General features: G+C 51.1%; 2 protein-coding genes across 5 annotated transcripts; one reads left to right on the forward strand and one right to left on the reverse strand.

Moving 5' to 3' along the window:
- Positions 1-5,643: 5,643 nt before the first annotated feature.
- On the forward strand, positions 5,644-17,452 carry Yif1b (Yip1 interacting factor homolog B, membrane trafficking protein). Of its 4 annotated transcripts, none has more exons than XM_057761370.1 (9): positions 5,644-5,896; positions 6,555-6,970; positions 12,986-13,224; positions 13,304-13,408; positions 13,499-13,577; positions 13,687-13,744; positions 14,611-14,766; positions 14,839-14,932; positions 17,166-17,452. In XM_057761370.1, the coding sequence occupies exons 2-9, from the start codon at positions 6,916-6,918 to the stop codon at positions 17,319-17,321; spliced, it is 942 nt and encodes a 313-aa protein (XP_057617353.1). In that variant the 5' UTR covers positions 5,644-5,896; positions 6,555-6,915; the 3' UTR covers positions 17,322-17,452. The 4 variants fall into 4 exon arrangements, with proteins under 4 accessions (XP_057617353.1, XP_057617354.1, XP_057617355.1 ...); XM_057761371.1 differs by having other exon boundaries at positions 5,647-5,896; positions 6,555-6,961; XM_057761372.1 differs by lacking the exons at positions 5,644-5,896; positions 6,555-6,970 and adding an exon at positions 6,990-7,135.
- On the reverse strand, positions 17,318-18,385 carry C2H19orf33 (chromosome 2 C19orf33 homolog). Its single transcript, XM_057761374.1, has 4 exons — positions 18,329-18,385; positions 18,091-18,203; positions 17,795-17,872; positions 17,318-17,622 (listed from the first exon to the last, which is right to left on the reverse strand). Exons 1-4 carry the CDS (start codon positions 18,348-18,350, stop codon positions 17,524-17,526), a joined length of 312 nt encoding a protein of 103 aa, XP_057617357.1. The 5' UTR covers positions 18,351-18,385; the 3' UTR covers positions 17,318-17,523.
- Between the last annotated feature and the right edge of the window lie 2,491 nt (positions 18,386-20,876).

The following is a 20,876-nucleotide window of genomic DNA, read 5'->3' on the forward strand; positions in this document are numbered from 1 at the left end:
GGTGCCCGCACAGTACCGCCACCCGCTGACGTGGCCCCCGCCGGCCCACCGCCCTCGGTCTGCTTTTAGTTCCGGGAGCTTCAGGCGCGGCCACCGACGCCTCGAAGAGGAAGAGGAAAAAGGGGAGGAGCGGGGCTGGCGGAACGCCCTGCTACTGGGAAACTGAGGCACGCCCAAACACCAGGTGTGGGGACAGGACCTGGGAGGGTGGAGCCCGACGCTCCTGGATCCGGGAGATGGACGGGATGGGAAGGGTGGCCGAGTTCTTTCCTGCTTGATGTCCCTTCCAACTCTGTTCCTCGCGGAGTGGCAGCTTTTCAACTCAGAATTGAAACTCTCCTCGGAAATGGGGGCGTCTGCCTATAATCTTAGCATGGGGGGTGCGGGGGCTGAGACAGGATTGCTGCGAGTTCCTGGCCAACCTGGGTCAAAGTGAGACGGGCCTTTAGTGATCAGGCCTTAAGACACTTCCCTTACATCCCCAGTACTGTGCTGGGGTCTTTGCTTTGAGGCACTAGCATGTGGAAGAAGGAAGAAGTTGTGGGGGAGGGGTCGCCATGATTTGGAAACAACTGATCCGGAGTCCGGGTACATTGTTGGAAGGAAAATGCAAAACTGTCTCAAAAAAACCCTGAAAAATTAATAGATAGCTTCCGTGGTGGCTCACTCCTTTATTCCAGCACTCGGGAGGCAGGAGCAGGTTTATCTGTATGAGTTCGATACTATAGTAAGTTCCAGGGCTACATAATATGACCCTGTCTCACAAAACGAACAACATAAAACACAAAAACCAAAACAAAACTAAAAGCCCAAAAGATGAACGAGTAAACTTCTAGCGAGGGTATGGTGGCTACACTTAGCATTACAGACGGGACGATCACCATCCCTGGGACCACCTGGGCTACCTAGTGAATACCTGTCTCCAAAAGGTGGGGTGGGATGGCTGGAGAGATGGCTAAGTGGCTATGAGCATTAGCTGCTTTTGCAGAGGGCCTGGGTTCGATCCATTCCCAGCATTCACATGGAGGCCAACAACTGTAACTCCAGGTCCAGGGGGCTCCCGGGGATCCAGCGCCCTCTTCTGGCCCTTTCGGATATCAGGCATGCACATGGTGCACAAGCATAAATGCAGGCAAAACACCTATACTCACAGAAATAAACTAACACGTATATTTACATATAAAATCAGGGATAACTCCTAGGGACCCCCTACCTTGATAGAGCCCCAGACCCAGGGGCTGAGATGTTCCTATGTATATTTAAATTTAAAGGCGAGGAGACTGTGTATAGCAAAACTGTCTCCAAAACAACAAACTAGCAAATAGCTTATAGAGCCATGCATGCCTTTAATCCCAGAGTTTGGGAAGCAGAGGCAGATGGGACTCTGTTAGAGACCAGCCTGGTCTACAGAGCAAGTTCTGGGTCATCCAGGGCTACAGAGTGAAACACTGTCTTAAGAATAAATAAGTAGGGGCTGGAGAGATGGCTCAGAGGTTAAGAGCATTGCCTGCTCTTCCAAAGGTCCTGAGTTCAATTCCCAGCAACCACATGGTGGCTCACAACCATCTGTAATGGGGTCTGGTGCCCTCTTCTGGCCTTCAGGCATACACGCAGAAAGAATATTGTATACATAGTAAATAAATAAATAAATATTTTAAAAAAAAAAGAATAAATAAGTAGGTAAAAATAAAAGAGGGGTTTCTGTCATTTTATTCTCCCATGGGGCTCCTACAGCCCTTTACAGCCTGAACTCAGTGTTCTTCTTACAGCAGCATAGAAGGCAGACCAGAGTCCTGCCCACAACCAGACCACAGCTAAGATACATGGAACAGGATCTATTTATAAAACTGTGGTAATTCTGGGGACAGAGCCCAATTTGGGTCTCTATCTATAGGAAGAGATGCCTGATTATAAATCAGAAACAATAGCCACAGTGTTCCAGGGCGCAGGTCAGGTCTTGCCTATATATGCCTTTTATTGAGTCCTCAGTTCTCCCAGATGATTCCCAATAAACAGATGAAAAAAACCTAAGGTTTGGGGGCTGGAGAGATGGCTCAGCGGTTAAGAGCATCTTCCAAAGGTCCTGAGTTCAATTCACAGCAACCACATGGTGGCTCACAACCATCTGTAATGAGATCTGGTGCCCTCTTCTAGCCTTCAGGCATAAACACACACAGACAGAATATTGTATACATAATAAATAAATAAAATATTTAAAAAAAAAAAAACTAAGGTTTAAAAACAGTGTATGGCAGCTGGGCGGTGGTGGCGCTCACCTTTAATCCCAGCATTTAGGAGGCAGAGGCAGGTGGATCTCTGTGAGTTCGAGGCCAACCTGGTCTACAAAGTAAATTCCAGGACAGTCAGACTGTTACACAGAGAAACCCTGTCTCCAAAAAAAACCCACTCAAACAAACAAAAGAAAACAGTGCATGGAGCAGCCAGATAGCTCCAGGGCTAAAAACACTCACCAACAAGCCCTGGGACTCACATGATGAAGGGGAGAACCAACTCCTGTGAGTTGTCCTCTGTCTTCCACAGGCACACGGGACTCTCATGTCCAAACTCACACATATGTGCATACACATCAAATACGAACACAAAAAAAATGAAACACAAGGCAGGAGTGACAGTACACTCTGTAATTGTAGGACCCAGGAGGCAGAAGGATTGGGAGTTCAAGGTCACCCTCGTGGACACAGGGAGTTCAATGTTGTGGAATAGAATACTTGTTTAACTACGTAAAAATGTGTTGCATTTGTTGGTGCTGCATTTGGTTATTAAAGATGTATTGTTTTATTTATGCTGCATTTGTTTAACTATGTAAAGATGTGTTGCTGTTTCGTTTTGCCTGCCTAAGGCACCTGATTGGTCTAATAAAAAACTGAATGGCCAACAGCTAGACAGAGGAGGATAGGTGAGCCTGGCAGGTAGAGAGAAAAGGGGAGTCAGCCAGCCAGCCAAGGCCCAGCGAACCAGGGCTGAGTGTGCTGGGGCCCAGCCAGCCAGACATGGAGAAAGCAGGAAAGCAAGATGGACATTAAATAGATGAGATAAATGGGCCTTGGGAAAGTATACATAGATTAATAGAGATGGGTTAGTTTAAATTAAAGAAAAAAAAAGCTAACTATATCCCTAACATAAGGTCGAACATTCATAATTAATAATAATTCTCTGTGTCATTATTTGGGAGCTGACGGTCCAAGAAAACCTGGGTTATGAGAAAGTCCTGACACAAACAAATACACAAGGAAACAAAGGAGTACAGCCACGCAGGGTAGTGTTCACTTGTAATCCTAGCAGTGAGGAAGGACAGGCAGCAGAATTGCCAGGTTCCAGGAGAGATGGCTTAGCAGTTAAGAGCACTTGCTACTTTTGCAGGTTCAGTTCCTAGCACCATATGGCAGCTCACACCAATCTGTAATTCATGTTCCAGAGGATCTGACACCTCTGAGGACATCAGGCACATGTGTGGTACAAAGATCTACATGGAGGAAAAATATCCATAAACATAAAATAAAAATAAATAAAATATTAAAAAAATAAAAGCAGGGGCTGGAGAGATGGTTCAGTGGTTAAGAGTGCTGTTTGCTCTTCCAAAGGTCCTGAGTTCAATTCCCAGCAATCACATGGTGGCTCACAACCATCTGTAATGAGATCTGGTGCCCTCTTCTGGCCTGCAGGCATAAATGCAGAATACTAAGAATATTGTATACATAATAAATAAATAAATCTTTAAAAAATTAATAAAAGCAAAACAACAACAACAACAAATACTGTTGGGTTCTCACCAACTACCTTTAAGGGGATCTAATGTCCCCTTCTGGACTCTGCAGGCACTGCACTCAGGTGCATATACCCACATGTTTACATACACAACTTAAAAAATAAAAATAGGAGGTGAGCAGTGATGGCACGTGCCATTAATCTAACACTTGGGAGGCAGAGATGGGCAGGCAAATCTTTGTAAGTTTGAGGCCAACCTGGTCTACAGAATGAGTTCCAGGATAGCCAGGGCTACACAGAGAAACCCTGTCTTAAAAAGAAAATAAAACAGCTGGGAGGGGGTGGCGCATGCCTTTAATCCCAGCACTCAGGAGACAGAGGCAGAGGCAGAGGCAGGTGGATCTCTGTGATTTCGAGGCCAGCTTGGTCTACAAGAGTGAGTTCCAGGACAGGCTACAAAGCTACAAAGAAACCCTGTTTCGAAAAACCAAAAAAAAAAAAAAAAAATGTATGCAGGGCAAACACTCTACCAACTGAGCTATAGGTCTAATCTTCAGGCCATATTTCCTAAACAATACAGAAATACAACTATTTAAATAAGACTTATATATCAGGGATAAGTAATATAAGTAATGTAGTAATAAAAGTAATGAGTAGAAGAGCTCTTGCTTAGCTCATATGGAGCCCTAAGTTTGATCGTCAGCACCTGAAAATGAAGAAGTATTACATATAGACATATATACATACATATCGCATATCTGTATATATAATGTATATGGAAGGCTTACACATGCTACATACAAATACAAGCCCAATCTGGCCCTGAACTCTTTTTTGTTTTGTTTTGTTTTTGAGGACAGGGTTTCTCTGTGTAGCCCTGGCTGTCCTAGAACTCACTCTGTGTACCAGGCTGGCTTTGAACTCACAGAGATCCACCTGTTTCTGCCTCCCAGTGCTGGGATTAAAGGATTGTGCCACCATGCCTGGCTGACCACTGGATACACTTGAAGATGACTGATGATGAGCTGTAAGCTCTTGATCCTTTGCCTCAGTGTCTAGAGTGCCCCACATCATGCAGTATTAAACTAGGTTATTTTATCTTTTTTTTTAAGAAGGGATTTTAAGTAGCCCAGGCTGGCCTTGAACTCAATATATAGATAGTCAAGGATAGTCTTGAATTCCTGATGCTCCTGCTAGCACATCCCAAATGCAGGGGTTGCAGGTGTGTGCCAACACATCTAGCTGCACTATTTATATAATATAAAGGACATGAACACCTGGCAGTAGTGGCACACCCCTTTAATCCCAGCACTCGGGAGGCAGAGGCAGGCAAAGCTCTGTGAGTTCAAGGCCAGCCTGGTCTACAAAGTGAGTTCCAGGACAGCCAGGGCTACACAGAGAAACCCTGTCTCAAAAAACAAACAAAAACAAAAAAAAACAGAACAAATGAGCAAGCAAAAATGGCGTGAGCCTTTGAGGATTCTGCTATAGGTAGGACCCTGTTGTCAGCCTTCAGCAGACACCTACAGGCGACTCTGTTCACCGAAGAGGCTCACAGCAAGTCCAAAGCACCACAGAGAAGATGACTCTAAGAAGATGAAGGGCTGAGGATGAGAAATGGAGGCTGTGCCTAGGAGTCAGCTGTCAACACAGAGGGGATGAGGAGTCTCAACACTCCCAGAAAGCCAAGTATAGAAGAGGAAGGGGAAGTCACGATAGGCTTGCTTGCTAACCACCTCCTTCTGGGGTGCTTATCACTTCCAACAAGTCACTTCCTCCCATTTTTCTTTGCCTGAGATAAGTGGAAGAAAGAGGAACAGAAAGAGACTGGCCATGGGTGGTGGCGGCACACATTGTAACCCCTGGATTTGGAAGGTAGAGGTAGGAAGGTCAGGGGTTCAGTTCCCTTTTAGTCTAGTGAGCTCGAAGTAAACCTAGACTGTGTGAGACCCTTTCTCAGAGCAAAGAGGTGGGGGCACATAAAGGAGAGAAAAAGGACATCCGGGGACGCAGAGGAAGTTAGTTTTCAGGGCTCTTTGCTAGAAGGTGCACTTGCATAGTTTCAACTGTGGGGGCTGTACGCATTGTTTTTGGTGGGCAAAAGAGTTTGAAAGGAAAAAAAGACACCATGTGAGAACATTTTTGTGAATTTCTGGGAAAGTGCTTAAAGGTATGTATGAAGAAAGATTCCAGCTCTTCTGACCTGACTCTTGAGTTTCTCCTTTTCAGTCTGTCTTGTTTATTTACTTATGTTTTTTTTCTTTTGGTTTTTCGAGACAGGGTTTCTCTGTGTAGCTTTGGTGTCTGTCCTGAAAGTAGCTCCTGTAGACCAGGCTGGCCTCGAACTCACAGAGATCCGACCGTCTCTGCCTCCGGAATGCTGGGATTAAAGGGTGTGCGTCACCACCAACCCTATCTCTCTCTATGGTTTTTTTTTTTTTTTTTTTTTTGAGACTAGAGCTCATTATGTTCGAAGCTCGGACTGGCTTTGAACTAGCGACTCTCCTTCAACTTCCTTTGCACTGGGAATACAGAAGTAATCCACTACTCTAAACTTCGTTTCTCACGTTTTTTTTTTTTTTTTTTTGGTTTTTCGAGACAGGGTTTCTCTGTGATTTTGGAGCCTGTCCTGGAACTAGCTCTTGTAGCCCAGGCTGGTCTCGAACTCACAGAGACCCGCCTGCCTCTGCCTCCCGAGTGCTGGGATTAAAGGCGTGCGCCACCACCGCCCGGCTTCCTAAATACTTTTGTAAGGAGTGCCGCTCTAGTGTAAACGTTAGAGCCGGCATAATTGTGATCATCCGCATCCGCCCTTCACCTTTTTTCAGCAACCCTGGGCTCTCAGCCAACCAAATCGAGTGCCTGCCTGTAAAGAACTACATTTCCCGACGACCTCTGCGCTCAACACCAGGACCATTTTCCTTCCGGCTTGAAGCCTACTCCACGGACCGTACCAGGTTCCGCCCTGCTGCCCGTCAAGTACGGCCTCGCCCCTGACGCCCTGAGCTCCAATTACCGCCTCTTACGTAAGCCACCGCCCACTCAACAGGCCTCCCCCTAGGGGGCGTGGCTCTCTTGCACCATCGTGAGACCTACTGGCTCTTTCGGCACCGCTGGGGCGTGGCTACGGGAACCAGGCGGATCCATTCCGAACCGCGGCTGAGGCGTTCGCGGTGGTGGCGTCGAAACATGCACGCGGCAGGTTTGGCGGCGCCGGCGGGGACGCCCCGGCTGCGTAAGTGGCGTACGTGGCTGGCTGAGGAGATCGGGCGGGCAAGGGTGTGGCGGGGCAGTCGCGGCGGTTGGCGAGGTCACTTCAGGTCGGACGGAGGTCGAGGGATCCAGGACCTGGAGTTTCTAGGTGTGCACAGCGCAGAGATGCCAAGTCCGGGTAGGGGGCGCATCGCGGGTAGGTTCTTTAGGAAATTCCTTTAAAAGAAAGCAAGTTGGGGTAGGATTTAATGTGATGTTCGGAGAAACGAGACTTCCATTCATTTGCAGTCAGCGATTTGCCCTCCTGTGCTCCCCTCTTCTCGGAGGCTCCCCAGTGCCCACGAGCTGTCCACCCACGCTCCATAGTAGGGCCGCCTGGGCACTCTGAGCTGACAGGACCATATTGACACCCCAATTACGATCGGAACCAGTATTTATCGTCCTGTTAACCTCCTTTTCCCAGCTGCGAATCTGAATTCCTCTTTTAAGTTCCTCTCAGTCTCAATATATATAGGTCCTGTTTGTTTAATTTATTCATCTAGCGTATCTTGCTCCAGTGAACCTTGTTCCGGGCCCTGGGCTGGAATTTGGGCACACGCTAGTAACCACCAAAGCCCTGGTTCTTGCTTTCTTACAGCTAGAGTTCAGGAGGAAGACAGACATGTAACTCGGAAGCAAATGCGTCAGTCAACAAGAGTAGCTGAGTAGTAAGAGAGTGTAATGAGGATGTAGGGCCTGCGGAAGCTCCGCTTACCCCCTTCACTACTTAGCTTTGGTGTCTGTCTGCCCGTGATGCGTGATGCAGGGGATCCAGCAGCAGCCAGCTAGCATTTACTTGTTCCTGTCCTCATGGAGCTGCCGATACAGGGCAGGGGTCAGAGGCAGTCTGAAGCATTGGAGCTGCTTTGGTTGAAGCAAAGAGAGTGAGGTGCCTGGTACACACCAAGAACCCCAGCATGTGGGAGCTGGAGGGAAGACGACTATGGGGTCAAGGCCTGCCCCGGCAACGTCTTTAAAGAAAAAGGTGGGGGGGTGGGCGTCAGGAGTGAATTCCAAAAGATGGCTTGGGTAAGGGCCCTTGCCTGCCACCACACTTGATTACCTGAGATTGATCGATCACCCGGGCCACATGGTAGGAGAGAACTGCCTCTTAAAAGCTGTTTTCTGACCTACACACACACACACACACATACACATGCACACAGAATTAAGAAAAATTGGTTCATCTGGGCGGTGGTGGCGCACGCCTTTAATCCCAGCACTCAGGAGGCAGGGGCAGGCGGATCTCTGTGAATTCGAGGCCAGCCTGGTCTACAGAGCGAGTGCCAGGACAGGCTCCAAAGCTAAAAAAAAAGAAGAAGAATTGGTTCTGAAGAGCGCAGGACAGGTAGGGGTGTGGCGTGCACAGGCTGGTATGGAGAGGGAAACTCAGTCGTTCGGGCTTGAAGTAGCCTTGCTTCCTGAAAGAGCGCGTGCCTAATGATGAAAAACCTAGGGGGTTCATGAAGGGAGAGGCCACAGAGCCCTGGGCAGGGAAAATAGACAACTGAGTAGATATGAAGGAGGGAAAACGGGACCCTGGGCGCTATGAGATCGAACAAGTGGAATGAGAACATTGAGCAGAGCCCCTGAGTGTGATACTGGCGGGTGCCCATGGGGAAGGGTGTTCCAGAATAAAGCAAAGAGTTTGTCAAAGCTGGGACCTGAGAGGAGGCCTTGGCGCTGGGGTCAGAGTGATTGGCAGGGCTGAGGCTGGTCACACAAGGCTGTCTGGATTTGATTCTCAGTATAGCGGTTCCTGATCGTGGGCAGAAGATGAAAAGGTTTGTGTTCATTTAAAAGAACCGTGCGGGGGGCTGGAGAAATGGCTCAGAGGTTAAGAGCATTGCCTGCTCTTCCAAAGGTCCTGAGTTCAATTCCCAGCCACCACATGGTGGCTCACAACCATCTGTGATGGGGTCTGGTGCCCTCTTCTGGCCTGCAGGCATACACACAGACAGAATATTGTATACATAATAAATAAATAAGTATTTAAAAAAAAAAAGAACCGTGCGGGTGACATGGCACATTCCTATCATCCAAGCACGTGAAAAGCAGAGGCAGGAGGACTTCAAAGCCAGCCTGAGCTACAGAGTAAGTCCCAGGATAGCAAGAGTCACATGGTGAGACTGTGTCTTAAAAAATCAAAAAAGATAAAGATATGAGTATCACAGATCAAGGACTGGTGGTGTAGGCCTAGAACCCCTGCTTGGGAGGCTGAGGCAGATCTCAAATTCAAGGCCAGCCTGAGCTTACATAGTTAACTCCAAGTCAACCTGACCTGGAGAACTTAGACCCTGAGTTTTTGTTTGTTTTTTTGTCTTTTTCTATTGAGACAGGTTCTTACAATGTAGCCCTGACTGGCCTAGAAGTCACTCTGTAGACCAAGCTGTCCATGAACTCACAGAGGTCCGCTTGTCTCTGCCTCCCGAGTGCTGGGATTAAAGGCGTGCACCACCACGCCCAGCATGGCCCTGTCTTGAACATTTAAGACTTAAAGAGAGCTGGTGCCGCAGCTAAGTGGTAGGACGCCTGCTTAGCATGCCCAAGGCCCTGCTCTCCATTGCTCCATACTTCAAAGGCAGCACCTGGCTGCCCACTGGAGACTCCTTCAGTGGGGCTAGGAATAGGCGAGGAGCCTGGTGTAGTGGTCTACACTGTATTCCCGCACTCCAGGGAATCGTGGGTTTGAAGGTAGCCTAAGCTCCATAGCAAAGCCCTGATTCAAACACTGGAAGGAAGAAAGAAACGGAGGCAAGACCAAGTGAGATGCTTCAGGCCAGTAGACAATGACAGGGACAGAGGGGAGGGTAAGAGGACAGCGAGGGTGAGTAGGTGAGCCAGATATCAGAGGGGGCCAGGTGGACACAAAGGTGAGGCCCAGAGGCAGCCAGTAGTCACTCCTGAGGTAGAAGAGCTGAGGCTGGACCCAGGAGGCCTCAGAGCAGTCGGAGATGGAGCCCAGGAGCCAAAGGCACTGTGAGGGCTGGTAGTAAGTGAGCTTGCACACTCAGAGGAAAAATGGGAGGCAAGGGTGCAAAATTGGGTCACCCATTTCTGAGCGCCAGAAAGGACCCAACCCAGAGACCGTCCAGGAAGGCAGGAGCGCTGGCTGTCCTGTCTGTTAGCGTCTACAGCAGGGCCTCATGACAGAAGTCCTAGCTAGATGTTTCTGGTGAGACAGGAGAGATGAATCAGTGGTTTTGTGGTGTCCTAGAAGCAGGGTTGGAGCTTGGCACCCCCTGGAAAACTGTAGTGAGCTGACCCAAGCATATGCGAGGGACAAGGGTGCAAGATGCAGGGTTCAATTTCCCAGCATGGCATAAAACAAAAACAGAACCCCAAAATAATTCAGAAAAGTTGCACCTGACTTCATACAGATGGGGGAAGCCACTGGAAGAGCAGAAAAGAGGGAGGGAGGAGGCTGTGTGTGTGTGTGTGTGTGTGTGTGTGTGTGTGGATGATGCTGGAGGGCAACCTTGGGTTTCAGCCCTTGGGTACTAGCTACTTTGTTATTGTCTTAAAGATTTAATTTTATAGGGGGCTGGAGAGATGGCTCAGCGGTTAAGAGCACTGACTGCTCTTCCCGAGGACCCGGGTTCAATTCCCAGCACCCACATGACAGCTCACAACTGTCTTAAGATCCAGTTCCAGGAGATCTGACACCTTCACACCAATGCACATAAAATAAAATTAAATAAACGATAAAAAAAAATTTAAAAAAGATTTAATTTTATATTTGTGTGTGTGTGTAGCCTAGGGGCAGTGTTCGATCCCCAGAGTTGACTTTACAGGTTGTGGGTGCTGGGAATTGAACTCAGGTCCTCTGGAAGAGCGGCAAACATTCTCCACGGCTGAGTCGTTCCCCCGCCCCTCCACATTGTTGTTCCTTTGTTTGTTGTTTTGGGGGGGTGTTTGTTTTTTGAGGCAGGCAACCTGTATGTAGTCCTCCTAGTTATCCTGGAACATCTGTAGACCAGGCTGGCCTTGAACTCAGAAATCCTCCTGCCTCTGCCTCCGGAGTACTGGGATTAAAGGTGTGCAGCATCATGCCTGGCTGAGCAAGTCTTGAAAGGGGCACTGTCTTGTACTACCAGAGAGACTTTGAGCCTCGGCTTCTTTTAAAAAAAAATTTCATAGGCATTGGTGTTTTGCCTGCATGTATGCCCTGGAACTAGAGTTACAAACAGTAACTGTGAGCTGCCATGTGGGTGCTGGGAATTGAACCCAGGTTCTCTGAAAGAGCAGGCAGTGTTCTTAACTACTGAGCCATCTCTCTAGCTATCTCCCTCAGCTTCTTTGGTCTTGTTTTTCTCCTTTATAAAATGTGGGCAAGGGACTGGAGAGATGGCTCAGAGGTTAAGAGCACTGGCTGCTCTTCCAGAGGTCCTGAGCTTAATTCCCAGCAACCACATGGTGGCTCACAGCCATCTAGAATGAGATCTGGTGCCCTCTTCTGACCTGCAGGCAGAACACTGTATACATAATAAATAAATAAATAAATAAATAAATAAATCTTTAAAATAAAATGTGGATAACAGCAAGCTGCCTTGAAAAGCCTATAGCATCTCCTGGGTCCATTTTACTTCCTGTGATTCTTAAAGAAGCCCACACCTATACTCGGTGTATCTTCTCTTTCTCTCTAATTTATTTTTATTTCATGTTCACTGGCGTTTTGCCTGCATGTATATCTGTGTGAGGGTGTCCTGAAATGGAGTTACAGACAGTTTAGTTCTGCTGTGTGGGTGTTGGGAATTGAATTCCAGTCCTCTGGAAGAGCAGCCAGTGTGCTTAACCACTAAGCCATCTCTCCAACCCCCAGTGCCTTTCTCTTAACCCTTGTGCTCAAGCCTATATTGGAGTTTTTTGTTTGTTTGTTTGTTTGTTTTTTGAGACAGGGTTTCTCCGTGGCTTTGGAGCCTGTCCTGTAACTAGCTCTGTAGACCAGACTGGTCTCGAACTCACAGAGATCCGCCTGCCTCTGCCTCCCGAGTGCTGGGATTAAAGGCGTGCGCCACCATCGCCCGGCCCTATTGGAGTATCTTTATTAAATCCCAACTCTGACTTATTAAAACTATTTTAAAATGGTAATAGCAGCCGGGCGGTGGTGGCGCACGCCTTTAATCCCAGCACTCGGGAGGCAGAGGGAGGCGGATCTCTGTGAGTTCAAGGCCAGCCTGGTCTACAAAAGCTAGTTCCAGGACAGGAACCAAAAAAAGCTAGGAGAAACCCTGTCTTGAAAAATCAAAAATACAAAAAAAAAAAAATGGTAATAGCATCGGCTGAATCAGGCTGGTTGTGAGTGAATGAGCGTAGCTCTTGTGGTGTTCACATGGCGTGGGGTCAGCGCTCCATCAGGGCTAACGGAATAGCACTTACCAGACTCTCTGGCCCTGCGCACTGTACTAGCTATGAAGCTGGCTGGACGTTGTTTTCCTTATGTGTCCAATAGGGTGCGTGCCCAGTCTATGCCTGTTCTAGGAGCCGGGGGAGTCAGCTGTGATCAAGGTGCCATTCCCACCCTGGGGGCCTTACAGTGAAGGAAAGAAACAGCTGATGCTCAGTGCTGTGGACCAGTGGAGGGGGATTGGTGGGTGCTGCTGAGAGAGGCGCCCTGCATGCAGCACGGCCTTGGGGAGGAGAGGAGAGAGCCGGAGAGTGCGCCAGGCTGGAGAGTGTTAGGGAACACTGAGACGCCCAGCGGTGAGGACTAAGGGAAGTCAAGTGTGGATTTTACACAGGGTGGGCATCCGGACTGTGGAGCTCTTCTCGTCACCCCCATCCTCGTTTGTCTAGACAGATGAAAATGGGGGTGAATGGTGGGTAGGCAGGTGACGGGTGATGACGGCAGGTGAGTGGGGGGTGGACAGAGAGATGAGTGGGTGCCAGGATGGCAGCCCATCTGACGTCACAACCACGGCTATTTTGGTGACTTGCCCCAGCTATGGCCGGAGCAGGTGGTGGAACCTGTGTAGAATTAATGAGCTCCCTCCATTTTCCTCTGCAGCCTCGAAACGGAGGGTCCCGGTGTCCCAGCCAGGCATGGCTGATCCCCACCAGTTTTTTGATGACACAAGTTCAGCCCCGAGTCGGGGCTATGGAGCCCAGCCATCATCTGGTGGTCTGGGCTACCCCTCCCCTTCCTCCTCACCCGAGGCAGCCTTTCTGGCTGACCCTATGTCCAACATGGCGATGGCCTATGGGAGCAGCCTGGCCGCTCACGGCAAGGAGCTGGTAGACAAGAATGTGAGTAGGCTGGGCTGAGGGCAGTGGGTGAGGGGCAGGCGGGGCCACAGGGCCTCAGGCTTGCGCTTTGCTTCCCCAGATTGACCGCTTCATCCCTGTCACCAAGCTGAAGTACTACTTCGCCGTGGACACCGTGTACGTGGGCAAGAAGCTGGGCCTGCTCGTCTTTCCCTACCTACACCAGGTCAGCACCACCCACCGCTCAGCACCTGCCTGGAAGCAGGGTGGAAGGACCTCATCTGGGGTCCTGCCACTCTCTCAACTCTCTCCGCAGGACTGGGAGGTGCAGTACCAGCAGGATACCCCAGTGGCCCCCCGCTTTGACATCAACGCTCCAGACCTCTACATTCCAGGTCTCACTCTCCCACCGCTGCCGGGGCATGTCTGGGCCAGATGTTTGGGTGCCTGATGCCCAGGCAGGGTTTCCCTCCTCTGACAAGTGTCTGTGTCTGTCTTCTACAGCCATGGCTTTCATCACCTACATCCTGGTGGCTGGCCTTGCCCTGGGGACCCAGGACAGGTAAGGATCCTGGAGCAGGGGATCGCGGTAGAGATGTCACACCTCAGTGAATGACATCCTTCACCCACCCACATGAAGCCCAGCATACCTGGGTAATCTCCTAAATCCACCCTGCCTTCCTCTGGCCTCCACCCACAGATCTGTCCTCATGTTCACGGTCCCCTGACTGAGCCGCTCCCCACCATCTCCCCACCATCACCCCCCCCCCCCGTGTGCTCTTGCTCTTGTAGCGGCTGAAAGAGTGGTCTGGGTGATCCTGGCCTCCCCCTACCCCGTTTCTCTGTCCACCCGTCTGTGGTTCGAAGATCAAGCCCCTGATCCTTCCCACCGCCTTGCTCACCCCGCCCTCACACTGCTGCCACCTCGGGCCCTTGCACACCCAGTTAGTACGTCGACTCAGGAATGTGCTCTACCCTACGTGTGCCCGCTCCTGCCCATGCGCTGTGGTTCCCATCCTGGGTCCCAACCTCCAGGCCATCGGGCCCACCTCTCCCTCGCAGCGCAGATTCCTTCCCTTCTGTGGCACCACAAACAAGTGTCAGGAGAACCAGTGGGTTTTTGCTGAGGCTCCAGAATGGAGCAGAGACCAAGGCCCTACCCCACCAGCTCCTGCCTCTTCCTTCACACTTCAGTCCAGCTGTCCTTTCTGTAAGGAGGAACCCTCATGGTACCCCCCACAGGGCTCATGGGGCTCCCATTCAAGCTATGACTCAAGTGTTACTGTCTGGGGACAGACCCAGATCCTTGGTGGTGGTCCCTGCTCCATCTCCAGTGGCCCTCAGCACAGGACTGCCCCAGGGGATATCCACGGGACGCACAAGCTGTCAGCCCCATGACAGAGCAAGTGTGGTTGTCCCTTTTGGCAGGTTTTCCCCAGACCTCCTGGGACTACAGGCGAGCTCGGCACTGGCCTGGCTGACCCTGGAGGTTGTAGCCATCCTTCTCAGTCTCTACCTGGTCACTGTCAACACGGACCTCACCACCATTGACCTGGTGGCCTTCCTGGGCTACAAATATGTCGGGTGAGTGTTCCTGCCTGCCTCCCAGCCCCAGACCTTGGCCTCTTCTTCAGCCCGCTCTCTCCCCACTCTTAGGATGATCGGCGGGGTCCTCATGGGCCTGCTCTTTGGGAAGATCGGCTACTACCTCGTGCTTGGCTGGTGCTGTGTGTCTATCTTTGTGTTTATGGTGAGTGGGGCTGGGGCGGCCAAGATGGACCACAGGCCTCCTGCACAGACCTGGGGGGGGGGGGGGTCTTTAGAGCATCCTCGTATAGAGAATTTGGATCAGCGTCATAGTGCTGAACGGGAAGGGCTTAGAGTGTCCTAAACCTGGGGGCTGGGAGCCCTCCTGGAGGGGAAGAGGATCTCCTGTGTGGGTCCTTTGAGAAGAGCAAGGACCAGTCAGGAAGTTGGGAGCCAGGGTTACCCAGTACAGAGGCTCTTTCTGATCTATAGCCTGGGCTGTCTCCCAGCATGCCCCTGGAGGAAGGCAGTCCTTCCAGTGCTGATTGAGGGCAGTGGGGACTGCCATGCTTAGGCTGACCCTAAGCTGTACTTAAGCCTCTGTTTCTTCTTTTGTAAGATGGTGCCTCATGACTGCACCTCTGGTCTGGGGGTTTAGACTCAGCCTGAGTAAGAAGCAGAGAGCAAACACTGCACTGTTAGGGAAATCTGGCCGTAAGTGGGAACCTTGTCATCCTTTAAAAGTTAAAGGAGCTGGGAAGATGGTTCTGCCAGTGAAGAAGACCAGAGTTAAATCCTTAGACTCATATTAAAAAAAAAAAAAAAGCTGGGCAGTGGGCAGAGGTAGCACACACCTTTAATCCCAGCACTAGGGAGGCAGAGGATCTCTGAGTTTGAAGCCAGCCTGATCTACAGAGTGAGTTCTAGGATAGCCAGCTACACAGAAAAATCCTGCCTCAGAAAAACTAAAGGGAAGGGCGGCAGGCTGGAGTGAGGTATACCCTTATAGTCTCAGGGCTGGGCATGGGGGCAGGAGTGAGGTATACCCTTATAGTCTCAGGGCTGGGCATGGGGGGGGGCAGGAGTGAGGTATACCCCTATAGTCTCAGGGCTGGGCATGGGAGGGGCAGGAGTGAGGTATACCCTTATAGTCTCAGGGCTGGGCATGGGGGGGGCAGGAGTGAGGTATACCCCTATAGTCTCAGGGCTGGGCATGGGAGGGGCAGGAGTGAGGTATACCCTTATAGTCTCAGGGCTGGGCATGGGGGCAGGAGTGAGGTATACCCTTATAGTCTCAGGGCTGGGCATGGGGGCAGGAGTGAGGTATACCCTTATAGTCTCAGGGCTGGGCATGTGAACACAGGCTGCGGCTCACTGATCTGCCACCCTGGCCTACTTGGTAAATGCTTGGTTAATAAGAGACCCTGTCTGGAAAAAAAAGCGGGGTGGGGGTGGGGTAGACATCCAAGGGTGTCCTCTAGGCTCCACAAATACGTACACACACATCCAAAAATCTCTGAGCATTTCAGGGCCTGTGGGATGACTTAAGGCACAGGGCACTTGCTGACAACTTGAGTTCTATCCTGAAACCCAGAGTGAAGGGAGAACCGACACCTACAAGGTTTGCTGACTCCATACCAGAGCTCAAGAGCCCAACACCACAAAACAAACTCAGAAATATAAATTAAAAAAAAAAAAAATAAGGGGGCTGGAGAAATGGCTCAGTGGTTAAGAGCACTGATTGCTCTTTCAGAGGTCCTGAGTTCAATTCCCAGCAACCACATGGTGGCTCACAGCCATCTATAATGAGACCTGGCGCCCCCTTCTGGCTTGCGGGCACACATGGAAGGAATGCTGTACACATAATAAATAAATAAATATTTTAAAAAAAAATAAGAAAGAAAGAAAGAAAAGAAAAAAGAAAAGCCGTGACTTGGGGCACTCGGGAGATTGAGGCAAGTGGATCTACACAAGTTTGAGGCCAGCTGGTCTACATAGAGTTCCAGGCCAGCCAGGGCTACACATCAAAATCCTGCCGTCTACCCCCTTTAAAAAGAGAACGCGTTTGAGCATGAGCAAAACAAAAAGAAAAGAGCTCTTCTAGCATGCCTTGAAAACGTACCTTCTGGGGCTGGGGGTGTATTCAGTGGTAGGGCACTGGCCTAGCAAGGGTGAGGGCTTGCTTAGCATGAGGGAGGGTACTGTGTCAGGGTAGGCAGAAGCTGCTAGACCACGCCCTCCAGGCCGGGGATCTACAGTCTTGCTGCTCCCTGGTCTACATCCTACAGAGCCTGCCTGGCCTTTGCCTCTGGAACCCACGGTGGTTCGCTCATAGGCCTGGGGAGGTAGTAATTTAGCAGACTCTTCTAGGAGTGCAAGCTGGAGGCCGCAGAGGGACAGGGAGCCCCACGCTGACCCATCTTTCCCATCTCTCCCCCACCCCCCTTGCTATGCAGATCCGGACGCTGCGGCTCAAGATCCTGGCCCAGGCGGCGGCCGAAGGGGTGCCGGTGCGCGGGGCGCGGAACCAGCTGCGCATGTACCTGACCATGGCGGTGGCGGCCGCGCAGCCGCTGCTCATGTACTGGCTCACCTTCCACCTGGTACGGTGAGCGGTCAGCCTGGCCTCCAGCTGCCACATTCATCTCGCCCAACCCGGGCCCGGCTCTCCAGGCCCGAGCCCCTCCCTTCCAGCCAAGGTGCTCTCGTCTCCAGCTGCACACCGCAACAATAAACCTGATGGGCTCAGCACGGCCTCCGCTCCTGACCGGCAGGGGGCGCTGGGGAGCGGGGCGGGCTGCAAGCTTTAATAAGTCAGTGGGGAGCCTTCTTCTTTTTCTTTTCCTTCTTCACCTTGGGTTTCTTGGCCTTGTCCGGGGAGCGTTCATGCTTCTTGCAGCCAGCGGTGTGCTTCTGGAGGCCCGAGGACGATGGGTCGGGGAGAGAGAAGAGGTGGCACGGTTAGAAGCAGAACTGGACATGCTCCACCCTCTGCAGCGAGGAGGATCCCAACCTGACTCTGACCGTGGCCGGGCTCTGTGTCAGGGGTGCGCGAGAACATGCAGGGAGAAGGGTAGCCTCTTACCTTTCCCTCCGCCTCTGAGTCGCTGGAGCTGCTGCTGCTGCTGCTACTGCTGGAATCGGAGGAGCTGCCGTGGCCACGCTAGAAGGGAGGTGGTGGTGACAGTGAGGGACAATAAGGTGGAGGAGAATAAGGGACAGGGGTGACAGTAAAGGTCAGGGAGGTGACAGTAAGCTTGCTCATGCAGCTTCCAACCCAAGCTGGAAAGCTGAGATGTGGCTGAACACCCGGGACAGAAGCCAGTCCCCATCCTGGGCTCTCGGGCAGGGGGACGCAATGCTGGTGATGAGGTGACTCACCATTGGTTTGTGAGCAGCGCCTGCCCCTGGCTGGCCCGGAGCTTTAAGGGGACAGTGCTTGGGGTTTCCCACTTGACCTGTGCCTCCTGGTTTCTTAGAACCAGCGCCCACGGCTACAGAGGAGAGAGAAGTTAAGACAGGTTAAGCAGGCGATTGGGAGAGTCCCTTCGTTGGGGTCCCTGGGTTTGAGTCCGAACCCCACCTCGCACCGCAAATCCACCATTCCCGGGGAGCATACCTGCGGCCAGGTCGAACTCCATGGTGACAGTCACTCTGGAGTATCCGGAACCAAAGGCTTTGGCAGTGCCTGGGGCAAGGGGTGGGGCCGCTTGACCCACCCATCTCAGGAATTCTGCGAAGTCCCACCTCCGGACCTTTGTCCCCCTCAGCCTCGTGGTCCTGACTCATTGCACCACCGCTCCCAGCCCCACCCAGACTTTCCTCTGTGGGAAATGAAGGTGGGGGTGGCTGTAGTTTTCTGGGGAAAAGGTCTCAACCTGTCATGAATTGACCACTTCGTGGGGCTGCTTGTTTGGAAAGAGTCCATGTACACCGAACAAAGTTAAAGATACGTGCAGTACATCCTGGGAGCGGGAGCTCAGGTTCGAAAAGAAGTGTCTGAGGGATTTGGAGCCCAAGATGAGCAACCTGGTGGCACAGGAGAGAGGCCTTGGCAAAGCTGCACGCTGGGGCGATGGTGAAGACCAGGCAGATGGGTTAAATTCCTAGACTGGTGTCTGGAGAGTGAGTGCTTGTGAAATGTCCTGCGCTGTTTTGGTAAGGGCAGGTTCTTTGGGCTGTTAGAACAAACAGCGGGTGAGTGCTTAAACAGTAAGCTACCTTCTAGTTGTTGAGGCTGGGAGCTCGATGCCAGGCATAGGTCAAGAGGGACCCCAAGTATGAAGATGGCCTGCTCCCTGCAGAGTTGATCAGGCTTTTCATGTCTCTTCCTAATGGCGGGAATCACACTCTCAAGATACCGTTACCTTCAACAGTACCACTTCCAAAGCACCACGTTTGGGACTGGGCTTTACCATCTAACTCTTTTTTTTTTTTTTTTAAAGATTTTTATTTATTATGTATATAGGTTTCTTCCTTCATGTATCCTGCAGTACAGAAGAGGACACCAGATCTAATTACAGATGGTTGTGAGCCACCATGTGGTTGCTGGGAATTGAACTCAGGACCTCTGGAAGAGCAGCCAGTGCTCTATTCCTCTGAGCCATCTCTCCAGCCACCTACCACCTAACTCTTGCACACAAACATGAGCTCCAAGCTGGACACAGTGGTGCAGCACTGTGATTCTCAGGAGGATTTGAAGTCCTGCTATAGCTTGGGCTACACAGCCTGACAGTGCAGCGTGGTGGCGCACACCTTTAATCCCAGCACTCGGAAGGCAGAGGCAGGAAGATCTCTGGGCTCGAGGCCAGCCTGGTCTACAGAGAATTCCATACCAGCCAGGGCTCTACCGGTGAGGTGCCAAGGCTAAAGAGCTGAGTTCAATCACCAGGAACCACATGGAGGAGAGAGCTGGCGCCTGCAAGTTGTCCTGGGTACACATCCTCCACAGGTGCACATCCTCCACAGGTGCACATCCTCCCTCCACAGGTACACATCCAGGCACGTACCACAAAATAAAATAACCACAATAGAAAAATACTAGAAACAAACGCTTGCCCGTCTGCAGAAGTGAGCCTCAGCAGGAACAGGTGGCTGCTTTGGGGATCATAACACGCATGTGCCACCCTAGATACCTGCCTAGATGTCAGTTTGCAGAAAAGCTTGCCCTGGTTGCTACGGGCACATGCTTGGTGCTTACCAGTATTTGAAATATCTTTTTTTCCCCCTTTGGTTTTTTTGAGACAGGATTTCTCTGTGTAATAGAGCCCTGGCTGTCCTGGAACTCACCCTGTAGACCAGGCCGGCCTTGAACTCCCAGAGATCCGCCTGCCTCTGCCTCCTAGTACGCCACCACCGCCTGGCTGCATATGGCTGTTTTGCCTATGTATGCCTGATGCCTGCAGAGACCAGAAGACAGTGTCAGGTCCCCTGGAGCTGGAGTTACAGTTATGAACCACCCATGGCCTCTGGAAGAGCAGCCAATGCTCTTAACTACTGAGCCATTCCTCTAGTACCACCCACCTTTTTTTTGAGACGGGGATTTATCTGGCCTGGAACTCAGTATAGAGCCGAAGCTGATCTTAACCATAAGTGGACTCTGTGTCCAGAACCCCAGAGTGCTCCTCCCAGCGAGAGGTACAGTCAAGCAGAGGGGCCATTCCTTTGGTGTGCTGGGGAGGGCTGATTTCAGAGTGAGAGCCTCACAGGAGCTGCTGCTGGTGGCTGTTTTGAGGCTGGGTCTCCAGCAGGTTCGGGCTGCCCCAGACTTGCCGTGTAACGGGATGATTCCGAGTGGAGGCCACAAAGATGTGCCAGCCTGGACTACAGAGTGTGTCCCTGGCCAGTCTGACACCCTAGGGAGACCCTGATCCAAAGGAGAAAAGGGGTGGTGGTGAAGGTAGGGGTTATCTTAGGGGTCGAGCCGCTGCCTAGCATATGTGTGGTCCTAGGTTAAATTCGCTGTCAAAATAACAATTTTGTAAATAAAAGTAAATTGGGCCAGGTATGGTAACAGAGACAAGTGAATCTCTGAGTTCGAGGCCAGCCTGGTCTACAGAGAGAGTTCTAGGACAGCCAGGGCTACACAGAGAAACCCTGTCTCAAAAAATAAATAATAAAAGTAAACAAAGATAGGAAGGGTGTTGTACAAGGGCTCAGAGGTTCAA

This window comes from Chionomys nivalis, chromosome 2 (assembly GCF_950005125.1).
Source record: "Chionomys nivalis chromosome 2, mChiNiv1.1, whole genome shotgun sequence".
NCBI classification, from domain to species: Eukaryota; Metazoa; Chordata; class Mammalia; order Rodentia; family Cricetidae; genus Chionomys; species Chionomys nivalis.

Coding starts and splice junctions, on each gene's coding strand:
- Yif1b (XM_057761370.1), top strand. CDS start 6,916: ATGCACGCGGCAGGTTTGGCGGCGCCGGCGGGGACGCCCCGGCTGCGT. Junction 6,971..12,985: donor GCCCCGGCTGCGTAAGTGGC/GTACGTGGCTGG, acceptor TTTCCTCTGCAG/CCTCGAAACGGAGGGTCCCG. Junction 14,933..17,165: donor TGTCTATCTTTGTGTTTATG/GTGAGTGGGGCT, acceptor CTTGCTATGCAG/ATCCGGACGCTGCGGCTCAA.
- C2H19orf33 (XM_057761374.1), bottom strand. CDS start 18,350: ATGGAGTTCGACCTGGCCGCAG. Junction 18,204..18,328: donor GGAGTTCGACCTGGCCGCAG/GTATGCTCCCCG, acceptor TCTCCTCTGTAG/CCGTGGGCGCTGGTTCTAAG. Junction 17,623..17,794: donor ACTCAGAGGCGGAGGGAAAG/GTAAGAGGCTAC, acceptor TCGGGCCTCCAG/AAGCACACCGCTGGCTGCAA.